This window comes from Pituophis catenifer, unplaced genomic scaffold, assembly GCF_029215685.1.
Source record: "Pituophis catenifer annectens isolate HBS135680 unplaced genomic scaffold, rPitCat1.0.hap2 SCAF_4, whole genome shotgun sequence".
NCBI lineage: Eukaryota > Metazoa > Chordata > Lepidosauria > Squamata > Colubridae > Pituophis > Pituophis catenifer.
In genome coordinates, this window is record NW_027256884.1 from 53,787,671 (window position 1) to 53,802,833 (window position 15,163).

The window sequence follows — 15,163 nt, forward strand, 5'->3', positions numbered from 1 at the left end:
TCGTCAGAGCCATTTAAAAGGGAAAAAAGGCTCTGATGATTGCGCGGCTCAACTGGGCATGGGGGGGGTGGGGGCAGGGATTTTTGCTACCGGTTCTTCAAACTGCCCGCTGCCATCACTATCTACTCGCCCGAGCTGGTCCGAACCGGAAGCATTTCACCCCTGGTTGTGGTCTACTTTGTCAAATGCCTTACTAAAGTCTAAGTACACTATGTCCACAGCATTTCGCTGGTCTATTAATTTAGTCACTTTAACAAAGAATGAAATATGATTGGTTTGGCATGATCTGTTTTTAACAAACCCATACTGGCTACTCCTTATAACTTTATTTGTTTCTAGATGTTCGCAGATCTATTTTTTGATTATCTTTTCCAGGATCTTCCCAGGAATTGATGTTAGACTAATTGGTGTGTAGTTTCCTGGGTCTGGTTTTTTTTTTCTTTCTTTCCTGTTTTTGAAGTTGGGAACCACGTCAGCCCCTTTCCAGTTCTCTGGTATTTCCCTGGTGCTCCAGGATTTCTGAAATTATGTTATAATGGTTCTGAAATAACATCTGTCAGCTCCTTCAGAACTCTGGGAGGTAATCTGTTGGGTCTCAGTGATTCATATTCGTCAAGGTCAGATAGGTGTTCTCTTACCATTTTCTTGCTTATTTAATTTTTATTTCTAGTCTGTCTTTTACAATAGTTTTTTTGGTAGGTTGTGCTATAGTTTCTTTTTGCCTGAAGACTGATAGAAAGAATGGGTTAAGCAGCTCTGCTTTCTCCCTACTACTGTTACTTCCTTGCCATTTTCTCTCTTTAGTGGACCAATTGTTTCCTTGAATTTTTTTTGTTATTAATATATTAAAATAAACTTTTTTATTATTATCTTTGACTTTTGTTGCAAGTCTGTTCTTTCTGAGCCTTTGCTTTCCTGACTTCATCTTTGCAATTTCTGTCTATCTGCTAATATTCTGTCTTAAATAGGTGTCCCTCTTTCCATTTTTTTGTACTTATCCTTTTTGTCTTTCAGTCAGAGAGATCTTTGTGCAACCATGATGGATTTCTTGTTTTTCTTTTTCAGTGGTATTGTGCTGGACTGGACTTTTTATGATCACATTTTCAGAGTTCCCCACATTTCTTGATTTGTTTTCCCCTTAAGGATTTTCATCCAAGGAATCTTTCCCAAGTAAACAAACAAATCACTAAACAAAACAATTCAGAGTTCATTTCAGGGTAGAAATGACCAGGCACAGATTTTCCTACTCTGAACACATTACGAGAAGATCCAACTCTGTAAAGAAAGCTTTGATGTTGAGAAAAGTCGAGGGAAGGTGGGGGGGAGGAATGACCAACAGCAAGGCAAACAAATTCAGTTACAGTGGTAGTGGATGCATCATTGGAAGACCTGAAGGACCAGGTATGGGATAGATAGCCATGGAGAACATTTGTGTGTTTGCTAAGAGTTGGCACCTATTTGATACATAATCAATCAAAAACAAAATTTATACATTAACAGTATCACCTTAAGTGATAGCCACCCAGGCTCATTTAGACTTAGGTGGCATACAAGTTTAATGAATTATTTTACCAGCAACTATCCAATACATTATTGTTTGGTCTTAATAAGCAGAAACAAATGAGGACAACAACAAAAAGCTATATGAAGCAAATTAGTTAGCTAAAGTTCTTTAGCAAGGATCCACTTACCTTTCAATTTTAGATCTACATTATGTCTCAGCCAAGGATAGATTCCATAATTTGAATAATCTTCTGGTATTGGATTATCTTGTAACCATCCTTCACAGGCAAATCGGAAAAAGTTATCACAGGGGTCCACAGACACATTTAGCTTGCTTTTGATGGAGGCAGCTGGAAAAAGTTATATAATTTCATGGATTATCAGTTGATAATATTAATTGCTCTACAAGACATGCAAATCACTTCCAGATTTATGATTACTGTTTTATGGCTTTATTTATTCCCTTTACTTCCACATAATTAATCTCACCATTTAACCTATCCCATCTGACTTTGTTCAGATAGGCTACAATTTCAAAAGGAAAGGAAAATGAAAGGAAAGAAATATTTCTTAAGTATTGGCCACTTTCCTTGATTTTCAAGTTAGGGATTTTGGGCTATTCACTAAAATTTTGGCTTTTATTTTTCTGGGTGCATCTGGATTTTCACAATCTGTCACTGCAACTGACCTTGCTAAAATCTCAGGGGATCTTTTGGTTGCCACCTCTCTTCTCTTAATCTTCCTTTAGCTTCTGGTTATTGAGGTGGACAGGGCCCTTGATGCTGTCAGTGCCACCACCTGTCAGTTAGATCCTTGTCCCTCCTGGATTGTGAAAGCCTCCAGGATGGTGAGCAGTGGGCAGGTCCAGGAGGTGATTAATATGTCACTGGAGGAGGGGACATTTCAGGATGCTTTTAAGAAAGCCCTGGTTTTCCCCCTCCTTAAAAAACCATCATTGGATCCCATCTGCCTGGACAATTTTTGTCCAGTTTCCAACCTTCCATTGAACTATTGTAATGAGCTCTATATGGGGCTACCCTTGAAGAGTTTTAAAGGCTACAGCTGGTGCATAGTGTGGTGGCTTGGGCAGTTTTAAGGGCCCCAAGTATGGCCCTGTAACACCGGGACTTCCGTTGGCACTGTAGGCACCAAAGACGCTCCTTTTGTGAGCGCCAGCCCCGCGATCATGTAAAGCCGCTAGAACAGCGCAAATCAGCTGTCTAGCAGCTTGGAAACTTTCTCCCCGAGAAAAGGGGAGGAAGAGAGCAGATGGGTGCAGATAGAGCTCCCCAAGAAGCCCCAGGAACAATTCTGGGGCTTGAAGGGTGAGAGCTCTCTGGAAGCCCGACAGAGCTCCGAATCCAGGACATTTCTGCTTTAAGCAGGAGACGCCGCAACCACCCCTGCAAACAACGCTTTGAATAAATATTGGATTTGGAAGCAGGCTGAGCAAATTCAGGAGAGATCAGATTTGCAAGTACTAAACTTTAACTCCAAATGTGTATTACTTCCTTTTGACTTACTAAGGGAGAAAGTGAAACCAAGATGGTGACTGAGCCTTAATGGGGCGTGAAAGTGAAAGTTAAAAAGGAAAGTTTCGTTTAGCGCTGGCAGCCCCTGTCTAAAATTAGAGATCTTTGCTTTGAAAGAAAGAAGATTAAAGGCTAAAAAGACTATAGCAGTGTTTTTTAAAAAAGGATTGATATTATTTAAAGACTGGAAATTTCTGGATTTGGTGGATTTGTTGTTCTGGTTGCTGAATAAATTCAAATAGGAAATTAAAAATGACTTCAAAACAAATAAAGACTATTGTTCCTAAAAGTGCTGGGAGCTCACCAGCTCAAAGGTCCAAATTACAATCTCTCTCTGTTCCAATGGAACCACTAATATTAACACTTGAAATGTTGCAGGAAGCCCTTAAAATACAAGCCTCTGTTACAAAAAAAAAATTACTTCTGTGTTTGAGGATAAAATTCAAGATGTTGCTGAGGAGATGGTTCAAGTTAAAGAGTTCATTCAAAAACGAAATCAGGAAATTAGAGAAGATATTATCATGGCAGTCCAAGGTCTGGCAGGACATATTGAAGCAATAGATGAAAAAGTGGAAGAAATTAAGCAGTCTAATGAGAACTTGGAAAATAAAATGGGAGAGGTCCAGAATAAGATGGAAAGAGCAGAGGCCGATGTGATAATGATACAATATAAAGATATGGAATTTGCTTTGAAAATAAGAGGCCTCAGAGAAAATAAGCAAGAGAATTTGAGAGAGATTTTTTCAGAAGCATTTGCACAGATAATGGGAGATCAAAAAGCAAATCTTGAATGGCAAATTGACAAAATTTACCGTGTCAATTCATGGGTTGCCAGACAGAAACATCTACCAAGAGACATTGTAATCTATTTTACAACAAGGAGAATACGCAATGAAATCCTACAAGTCACTTTTAAAAATAAACTTCAAGTGCAGGGGCAGGAGGTTTTAAAACTGAAAGAAATCCCCCCCCAAAATGTTGAGAGCCAGAAGGGATTATGGCTTTCTGGTGGAAGAACTGAGAAACCGTCAGATACAGTACAGATGGGAGGTTCCAGCTGGACTAGTGATGAACTATTCAGGAGAAAGATATCGTCTTAACTCAGTGTGGAAGGCAAGAGATTTCTACACCAATGTACTAAAGGCTGGATGCCCACAGTGCCCAGAAGCTAGAAGGAAGACGGAAGCAGAGGGGGCAAGAAAGGGGGAGAAGGAAGAATTGTTGGCACAGGCCCAAAGGGGAGCTTTGATTACTCAAGAAGATTTAATACAACTTTTGACTACTGCTCAAGCTTTGGAGGTATTTGAAAACATAGAAGAACCTAAGGATCAAAGACAGACTCGAGCGGCAGCCAAGCGTCAAGAAGAATTAAGAGTGCAGTAACTCCAGATGATTCAAGAAACTACAAAAACAGAAGCAGTGGAAGGAGCAAGGCCAAAAAGCAAAATGCATGGAGATTTCCAGCAGATGCTCCAAAAGCTTCAGGGGGCCAAGAATGGCAACTAGATTTCTGACCTGGAATGTTAATGGCCTAAATTCACCACAAAAGAGAAGAAAAATATTTCAATATCTGAAACAGTTTAAAAATGATGTAATCTGTCTACAAGAGACTCACATTAGAACGAAAGATCAAAAATATTTAATAAATGCAAGGTTAAGTATACATTTTGTTGCATCTGCTCCCGAGAAGAAGAATGGTATAGTTATATACCTAAAAAAAGACTTAATTGCTAAACTAATTGAAGCAGATGATCAAGGAAGATTCATAGCAATTGAACTTTTAATAAAAGGAGAAAAAATACTTTTAATTGGAGTATATGCACCGAACCAACAACAGAAAAAATTTTATAAGCTTTTACATTCCAAGTTACTACAATGGGATTATAAATCATGCATTTTAATGGGCGACTGGAATGGAGTTTTGGACACTAAAAAAGATAAGAAGGGGCTCTTGCAAAATATTTCAATGCATGCCAGATTGCCAAAATCGTTTTTTGAAATGATGGATGATATGGAGTTGAGAGATATCTGGCGAGAGAGGAACCCTGAAGAAAAAGATTTTACCTTTTTTTTCTGATAGACATCAACCTTTCTCCAGGATTGATTTTATATTAATTACTAATGATCTTTTTTCTAGGGTGAAGAAGACGAAGATCTGCCCAAGAGTTTTAACGGATCATAGTCCAGTTTGGATGGAATTAGAGTATGGAATGGGATTTAAGAGGTCTTGGAGGTTAAATGAAAATCTGTTTAGATATGAGGAAAATGTAAAAGAATGTAAAAAAAATTATGAAATAATTTTTCATTATAAATATGCATAAGGGTACATCTACGGAAATGGTTTGGGATGCAAGTAAAGCATATATGAGAGGTATCTTGATATATTTGAATAATAAACATAGATGTAAACAGGGGGAAAAAAAGGACTTAGAAGAGGAAATTAAAAAAAAAAGAACAAGCTTTGATATTGAACCCAGCAGACAAGAAAATAAAAGAGGCAATTAACTTACTGCGAGGGCAATTTAATATGCTAATGGCAGATCAGGTCGCAACTAATTTGAAATATGCTAAACACAATACTTTTTGCAATGCTAATAAACCAGGGAGATGGTTAGCATATCTGTTAAGGAAAAAACAAAAGTCATGGACCATAGAGAAAATAGAATATAAAGGTAAAGAGGTTTATCAGCAAAATATGATTAAAAAAGCATTTTTAGAATTTTATACGAGGTTGTATGCTAGTGATAAAATTCAAAGTATAGATGTAGATAGATACTTACAGAAAGAGAATATTTCTATAATTACAAAAGAGCAAAGGGAGGGTTTAAATCAACCGATAACTTCCGAGGAGATTATGTTTGCAATTAAGCAGTTGAAAGTGGGTAAAGCCCCTGGGACGGATGGTTTGACAGCTGCTTATTATAAACACTTGCAGTTAGAAATGGTGGAACCACTCGAGTTATTTACCAACATACAATCTGGAGGAGATGTACCCCCATTCTGGAGGACAGCTTTTATTTCTCTGATTCCAAAGGAGGAGCAAGACCACACCCAGCCAAAAAATTATAGGCCTATATCACTTTTAAATACAGATTACAAGATTTTTGCTAAAATACTAGCAAACAGGTTAATGACAGTCATGCAACAAATGATTCATAATGATCAAACTGGTTTTATAAATGGTAGACAAATGAAGAGTAATGTAAGGCAAGTTGTTAACCTATTAGAGTATGTGGGGAAGAACAACCAAATCCCTGCGGTGCTAATATTTCTTGATGCAGAGAAAGCATTTGATTGATTGAATTGGCATTTCTTATTGAAAATAATAGAAAAGATGCAGTTTGGAGAATATTTTACACAATCTATTAAGGCAATATATCAGAAACAAATAGCGCAAATAATAATTAATGGTAGTTTAACAGATACTTTTAATATAGAAAAAGGAACAAGACAAGGATGTCCCTTGTCTCCATTATTGTGTCAAGTTTCGAGGTCGTCTCAAATAAATTGCATTTCAAACAAAGTCTTTGAAGAAAAACTCCTATTTATTAAGCACGACATTCTAACCCAACTCCAAATGAAGCCAACACTGATTTCCAGCCTCAAAACCCTCCCTTTCCATTCCCCACTCCCCTGCACTCATTGGCCATCTTCCAAGTCATTCTACCCCTAATCTACTCCAGCTCAAAGGAATTTCCCCCCTCCCATCTCATCTTCTAGGGGATATTATCTCCAGGGAAAATAAGTAGGTGAAAAGTCAAACGTCCCTTTCCAGACGCCTTCGCTTCTCCTTCTTATGTCAGCACTAGAGTAAATGCAGGTTGAAGTGCTGACATTTTGTTTATCTTGACTTTGGAATTTTTGTTGAGTAAGATACGTGGATCGGATAAAATAAATGGAATTAAAATTAGGCAGTATGACTACAGATTACGAGCATTTGCAGACAACTTGGTTGTTACTTTAACCCAACCATTACAGTTGGTTGTAGGTCTAATGGATATAATTAAGCAATATGGACAAGTATCTGGATTTAAAATAAATGCAGGGAAAACGAAGATAATAACTAAAAATATGACCACAAATCAAAAAGATGAATTAAAAAGACTAACAGGATTTGAAATAGTAAAAAAAGTTAAGTATTTAGGGGTTTATATTATGACATCAAATGCGAAATTATTTAAGCATAATTATGATCCGTTGTGGCAAAAAATACAGAGAGAGATGGAAAATTGGAAAAAATTACAATTATCTTTGTTAGGAAGAATAGCAGCAGTAAAAATGAATGTTTTGCCTAAGTTTTAGTTTCTTTTTCAAATGATACCAATACTTAAAAAAGATGAAAATTTGAAGATATGGCAGAAGGGTATTAATAATTTTGTCTGGGCAGGGAAGAGACCCAGAATAAAACAAAAAATAATGCAGGATATACGTGAAAGAGGAGGTCTCAAAATGCCCAATTTAAGATTATATTATGAGGCAGCTGCTCTGTCAGCAATTAGTGACTGGATGAATTCAACAGAAGAAAGAATATTGAATATTGAGGGATATGATTTGGTTTATTGTTGGCATGCTTATTTATTATATGATAAGAAAGTGGACAAGACTTTTAAAAGTCATATATTAAGAAATGCTTTACTGCGTGTCTGGAAAAAGTATCAGTATAAATTAAACAATAAGTTACCATTGTGGGCAATACCCAGACACGCGATAGAGAATATAAGTGTAGAGCAAAAACAAGATGTGATTACTTCTAAAGAGCTTCTTAATAAGGAAGGAGGTACATTACAACTAAAATCTTTGAATCAATTAAGAGAAGAAAGGATAATTCAAACATGGTTTCAGTATGGACAGCTGCAAGCTAGATGGAGAGAAGATCAGAAAATTGGTATCTCGCAAAATGAGGAGAACTTGGTAAAACAAATTGGAGACCAAAGCCAAATGCATATAAAAAGGTTGTATAATGCATTGGTAGAAATAGATTCAGAAACAGAGCTAGTTAAGGATTGTATGATAAAATGGGCACAAAATATTGAAGAACCAATAATGATGGAAACGTGGGAAAAAATATGGGTTAGAAATGTAAAGTTTATGCAAGCCCAAAACTTAAGAGAGAATTTTTATAAAATGTTTTATAGATGGCATCTAGATCCTAAAAAGCTAGCCTGTATATATCCAAGTTTGCAACCTAAGTGTTGGAGATGTGAATGTGATGATGCCACGTATTATCATATATGGTGGACATGTAAAAAGTTAAGGCATTTTGGATAAAAATATGGTGGACTACCCAAAACATTCTCAAAAAGAAGATAAAATTTACTCCACAGTTCTTTTTGTTAGGTATATTTACAGATTGTACGGTCATAGAGACTAAATTGATTTTAATTTTTTTTTTTATTGAAAAAGTTTTACAAATACAAATTTTCCCATTCCCCCCCCTTTCCCTCCCTAACCCTCCCTAGCCCTCCCCTCCTCCCATGACTTCCCCAAGGTGAAATCCAAGTCCAAATCATTTTATATCATATCATACTTTACCGCCCTTCTATTCTCCCCCCTGCGTACTATACATTTCTTCATAACATTAAACTATACTACCCCCTATATACTATACATTTCTTCACAACATTCAGCTAAAAGCTATCTGGTACTTCCTAGTTTGGTATTTATTCTGCACATAATCTATCCATTTCTTCCACTCCCATACATAAGTCTCTTGAGTCCGGTCTTTTAAGTATGCTGATATCTTCGCCATTTCTGCAAAACTGGCCACCTTCAAAGTCCATTCTTCAATAGTAGGCAAAACATCCCTTTTCCAATACTGACCAATCAGTAACTTAGCTGCTGTCACCATATACAATATCAATTTTGTTTCACCCATTGAAAAACCCTTAACTATGCCCAATAAAAACAATTGAGGAGAAAATTGGAGTTTTTTCTTGAGAACATTTTGCATAACCCACCAAATTTTTATCCAGAAAGCCTTCACTTTCTTGCAAGTCCACCATATATAATAATATGTAGTATCCAAACAGTCACATCTCCAACATTTTGGTTGAACATTAGGATACATGCATGACAATTTCCTAGGATCTAAATGCCACCTATAAAACATTTTATAAAAATTTTCCCTCAAATTCTGTGACTGCGTAAATTTAACATTCTGAACCCATATTTTTTCCCGTTTCCATCATAACTGGTTCTGCAAAATTTTGTGCCCTTTTTATCATACAATCATTAACCAATTCATTTTCTGAGTCTCTTTCTAACAAAACATTATAAACCCTCTTGATATGCATTGGGCCTTTCTCTTTTATCTGTCTAACCAATTCTTCTTCATGCAACATTAAACCAGTTTTTTGATCTTCTCTCCATCTCAGTTGAAGTTGATTATACTGTAACCAAGTTAAATTAATCCCTTCTTCCAACAGTGTATTTAATGTCTTTAGTTGCCATCTGCCCCCATCATTAAAAAGTACTTCTTTGTATAAAACTCCCCTGAGTGACTTTATGTTTATATTCCGTATAATATGACCAAGATCCAACCACATCAGTATTTTATAATCCCATTTGAACCGGTGCTTCTTCCATACTCTCATCAAGGAGTTTCTAAGCATATGGCTGTTGAATACTTTATCCACTTTATTTTCATAGAATAAATATGCATGCCAACCCAATTCAAGATCATAACTCTCTATATTCAATATTCCAGTCTTTGTCCTTCCAAACCAATCACTTGCTTGTGTCAACGCTGCTGCTTCATAGTACAGTCGTAGGTTTGGAAGTTTAAGACCACCCCTTTCACGAACATCTTGCATAATTTTCAATTTAACTCTTGGCTTTTTTCTCATTCCAAACAAACTCCTTTTTGCCATTCCATCAGCTATTTATCACTTTTAAGCACCGGGATCATTTGAAACAAAAATAAAAATCTAGGTAGAACATTCATTTTAACTGCTGCTATTCTTCCAAGTAGAGACAGCTGCAGTTTTTTTCCAGGTTTCCATATCCTTTTGTACCTTTTGCCACAACACCTCAAAATTGTTTTGGAACAGTTTTATATTTGAATCTGCAACTTGAACTCCTAGATATCTCACCTTTGGTACTATTTCAAAGTCTGCCTTCCTTTCAAGTTCCTTCTTTTGATCAACTGTCATATTTTTAACTATCATCTTGGTTTTTTTCTGATTCAATCTAAATCCTGATACCATACCATATTCTTCTATAATGTCTTTCATCTGAATTATTGATTCCATCGGCCATGTTAGGGTAACAACCAGATCATCTGCAAATGCCCTTGTTCTGTAATCCTCTTGCCTTATAACTATTCCATTCAAAGTGCTCGAATCCCGTATTGTGTTCAACAAGACTTCTAGAGTTAGAATAAACAACAACGGGGATAACGGACAACCTTGTCTTGTGCCTTTTTCTATACTGAAGTTTGTAGTTAAGCTTCCATTAATGATAATTTGTGCTGTTTGCTCTTGATAAATTGCTGAAACCGCCTGCACGAACTGATCCCCAAAGTCCATCTTTCTTAAAGTCTTCAATAGAAAGTTACAGTTCACTCGATCAAAGGCCTTCTCCGCATCCAGAAACAACAGCACTGCAGAGATCTGTTTATTCTTCTCAAGATATTCCAATAAATCTATAATTTGCCTCACATTATCCTTCATGTATCTGCCTTCTATAAATCCTGCTTGATCATGATGAATCACCTCTTGAATAACTGGCATTAATCTGTTGGCTAATACTTTTGCAAAAATTTTATAATCCGTATTCAGGAGAGATATTGGTCTAAAATTTTCCGGTTTTGTAGAACCTACTTCCTCTTTCGGTATCAAAGAAACAAAAGCTGCTTTCCATGAAGGGGCTATTTTACCCCCTTGTTGTATGCTGCAAAATAAGTCTTTAAGATGTTCAATCATTTCTGCTTGTAAAGTTTTATAATACACCGCAGTTAAACCATCCGTTCCTGGAGCTTTAGCTGTTTTCAATTGTTTAATAGCAACAATAATCTCCTCAGCTGTTATTAGTAAGCTCGTCCTTTCCTTTTGATCACTAGAAATTTTCATAACTCTCCTTTCTTCTAGATATTTATTTATAAATTCATTCTGTATATCATATTTGGCATATAATTTAGTATAATAATCTAAGAAAGCTTCTTTGATTAGTTTTTGTTGAAAAACTTCCTTCCCTCCATACTCAATACTGCCAATAGTCCGAATACTCTGTTGTTTCCTCAGTATATAAGCTAACCACCTGCCCGGCTTATTAGCATTGCAAAATGTATTATGTTTCGCAAATTGTAAATTAGTTGCTGTTTGTTCCGCTGTGAACATTTGAAATTGGTCTTTCAAAAGTTTTATAATTCCTTGTAGTTTTTCATCTGTTGGGTTTTTTATGAGCAACTGTTCTTTTTTCTTTATCTCTCCTTCCAATTCTAATCTTTTTCTTTGTCGATTTGATTTATGTTTAGAATTCATATGGATCAGCACCCCCCGCCTTACTCACATCCCAAACAATTTCAGTAGGGGTACCCTTATTCAAGTTCATTTCAAAAAATTCCTTCATTTGTTTTTTAAGTTCATTTACGTTCTTTTCATATCTAAACAAGTTTTCATTTACTCTCCACGATCTTCTCTCATTCTTTCCCATTTCTATTTCTATCCATACCGGGCTATGGTCAGTTAAAGTCCTCGGAAATATCTTTGTTTTCTTTGTTTTTAAGAGTAAGTCAGCTGTAAGTAGAATAAAATCAATCCTAGAGAAGGATCTATGTCTGTCTGAGAAAAAGGTAAAGTCCAATTCTTTTGGGTTATGCACTCTCCATATATCTTTCAATTCCAAATCTTCTTTCATATAAAAAAAAATCTGTGGTAATTTAACACATGACTTTGCCAAACTCTTCTTATCTTTTTTGGGATCTATTACTCAATTCCAATCTCCCATAAGTAAAATAGATCTGTAGTCCCATTGTAATATTTTAGAGTACAAGATTTTATAAAAATTTTCTTGTTGCTGATTAGGAGCATAAATTCCAATCACCAAAATTGGACCATTATCTGTCATCTACTTCTACAGTCTACAGTCATCTACTTCTAAAATTTTTGCTGGCAATCTTTTATTTATATAAATCACTACACCATTCTTTTTCTCCAAATTTGAGGCTATAAACTGTGCTCCTAATCTAGGATTTATCAAATATTTTTGATCTTGTATTCTAATATGAGTTTCTTATAGGCAAATAACATCATTATGAAATTGTCTCAGATAGTGAAATATCTTCCTTCTTTTCTGTGGTGAATTCAATCCATTCACGTTCCAAGTTAAAAACTTAATTGTCATTTGTAGTCTCCTGAAGCGTTAAGAGCATTTGCTGAAGTTTCTGTTCCAGAGTGGTAGTCTTCGGCTTAGTCCTCCCATAGCTTCGAATTTTTGTGCTTTACCATTGACTCCCTTCTTATCTTGCGATAGCTTAGATCTCTGCTGTTGTTGTTTCTCTACCATTTATTTATAAGCTGCTCGAGTTATATGCTGGTCTTTAGCTTTATACGACATCAACTCAAGATCCACTGCCACTTCTCTTGTATTTTTGGGTGGTCCACCTAAAGCCTCTAAAGGAAGATCCAGCAAAGGTTCATCCAAAAAAAACCCTGTTGCTCCTTGAGTTTCCATTGCCTCCACCTCCATCTGTTTCCGCTGCTCTCCAAGCTCTTGTTCAAATTGCTTCTCTTTCTCACCCTCCTCTATACCTAACACTGAGGATGTATGTGGAGATGTTGCGCCAGTTTTAAAAACATTGAAGTAAAAATCTTCCGCTTTTTCAACAGTATTTAATCGATATCTCTCTCCTTGATATCTCAATATTATGCCAACTGGAGCATCCCATCTGAATGGAATTTGTTGTTTCTTTAATTCAATCACCAAAAATCCAAAGTCCTTTCTATCTCTTAGCATCTTAGGTGGCAACTCTTTGTAAATCCCAATCTCCCTTCCATCCACTTGAATAGTAGAAACAAAAGACTTTTGCAAAATATCATTTCTTATTCTTCTATCTGTAAAGTAGATCACCACATCTCTAGGCAGTTGCCTCTCCCTTGCCACCCAAGAATTCACTCTATAGACCTTGTCCATCTTGCACAAAATCTCCTCAGGGCTAACCTTTAGCATCACAGCCAGGGCATCAGCACAAACCCTTCTCAAATCTTCTCTGTTATTTTCTTTTATTCCTCTCAGTCTTACAGCAAACTCCATGAATCTAAATTGCATCATTGTCACTTCATTTTCAATCCTTTGTGTTTTATTGTCAACATTAGAAATTTTATAATCAGCTTCCTTCATTTTAGATTCTACTTCTGAACTAAGTTCTTCCACTTTTTTTTTATCAATCTGAACAACTACTTCTAACAAGCCAGTCACAACTGTCAGTATGTCACGCTTCATCTTGTCATACTTTTCTTGAACCACCTCCTTAATTTCCTGTTGAGATTTTTCAAATTTCTGGTCCAAAACTTTATTTTGAATCATCAGAGCCGCAGCAATAAATTCCTTCAAATCTTTAAAACCAGTCTCCTGTGCTTGGCTCTGAGTCTGCAAACTTGATAGCTGCTCTTGTGACTTGCGAGTGGGGGAACCCCCACCCCTGCAGCTTTGGTGGCTGGCTTTGTCTGCTTTGAAGCCATTCTGCCACGCAGTCTGATTCTTTCTAAGAAGGAAGTCCTCCCTCCCTTTTCACCACAGAATCCTCTCAGAAATTTCCCCAGCCTTAATCAAGTCTCTAAGGGAGAAGGAACAGATCAAAATCACTTTAAAAAGAACTTTTCCCTTTTCTTCTAGCCAGCGCTGTTGCTTTAAATACAGGGCTAATACAAATACTTGCAGTTTTGAGTTTCAAGTCCAGATTCCACCCTGTTTATTTTTGATGATTCTCTTGGATTTCGCTTGTTATGTTGGTCGCGTCGTCTACCTCTGCTGGATGCAGAGTTGTCCCCGGAGTCCAGAGCCTCGGCAAGCTGGATAGGGAGCCTCACCCTGCTTCCTCCCCAGAAGCAAAAAAGACAATCTGGGGACTTTGCAGGGGGCTCTGCCTGCTCTCGCCGGCTCTCCTCCCGTTTCCTCAAGAACGTGGAGTTTTTCAAGCCGCCCCTCAGCTGTAGGGCCGACTCTTTTTTTTTTATTGAAAAAGTTTTTCAAATACAAATTTCCCCCCCCCCATTTTTTTCCCCTCCTCCCTAACCTCCCCTCCCCTGTGGCTTCTCCAAAATAAAATCCAAATTCATAACAGATTATATAATACTTTACCATCCCTTTGCTCCACCCCCCATACGCTGACCCTTTCTTTCTAATAATATTATTATATCCCCCTTATACTATACATTTCAAAATAACATTCAACTGTAACATTATATAATAACTCCTAATTTAGCATAATAATATTATTATATCCCCCAGTTTAACAATTTCTACTCATAATCTACCCTTTTCCTCCTCCCCCATACATATATCTCTTAATTCAAATCTTTTACATGTATTCATATCTAAACATAATATCCCTTTTCTTAAACTAAACTATCAATAAGCTAACCTGTCTCCACCCACTTTCCTACAGGACTACCATACATAATAATTTTTAATATCTTTATTCTTCTGCCCACACCACTAAGAAGTATTCCCTTATATAAATAAAATCCTCAAATGACTTTAAGCTTGTAATCCATATGATATCTTCTGTAATGTCTTTCAGCTGGATTGTTAACTCCATCACCCATGTTAGGGTAACATCACATCCTAATTCCAACAGTATGTTCGGTATCTTCAATTACCATCTGCCCCCATCAATAGTAGATGTCTTCATATATATAAAAACCACCCGAGTGACTTTATATTTGTATTCCATATAGTGTCTATTGTAATGTCTTTCATCTAAATTATTAATTCCAACCATCATAATAGGGTAACAACCAGATCTTCTGCGTGCCCCAATCCCATAACTCTCTTGCCTTGTCGCTCAGCATAAACGTAATACATTTATCAAAGAATCCAAAATAGATAGTTCCAATCCATTCAGTTTAAGGCCATTTTCACATCCCAAAAGTACAGCACTGCAGAGGTCTGTCATTCTCCTCAAGATA

The 15,163-nt window shown here is 36.5% G+C and overlaps 1 protein-coding gene across 1 annotated transcript in view; it reads right to left on the bottom strand.

Moving 5' to 3' along the window:
- The window catches only part of PHEX (phosphate regulating endopeptidase X-linked), a 294,767-nt gene that overhangs the window by 270,968 nt on the left and 8,636 nt on the right, over positions 1-15,163 (bottom strand). Inside the window, exon 3 of the mRNA XM_070943250.1 lies at positions 1,692-1,853. Within this exon, the coding sequence (XP_070799351.1) occupies positions 1,692-1,853 (162 nt within the window). The remainder of the gene's footprint in view (positions 1-1,691; positions 1,854-15,163) is intronic.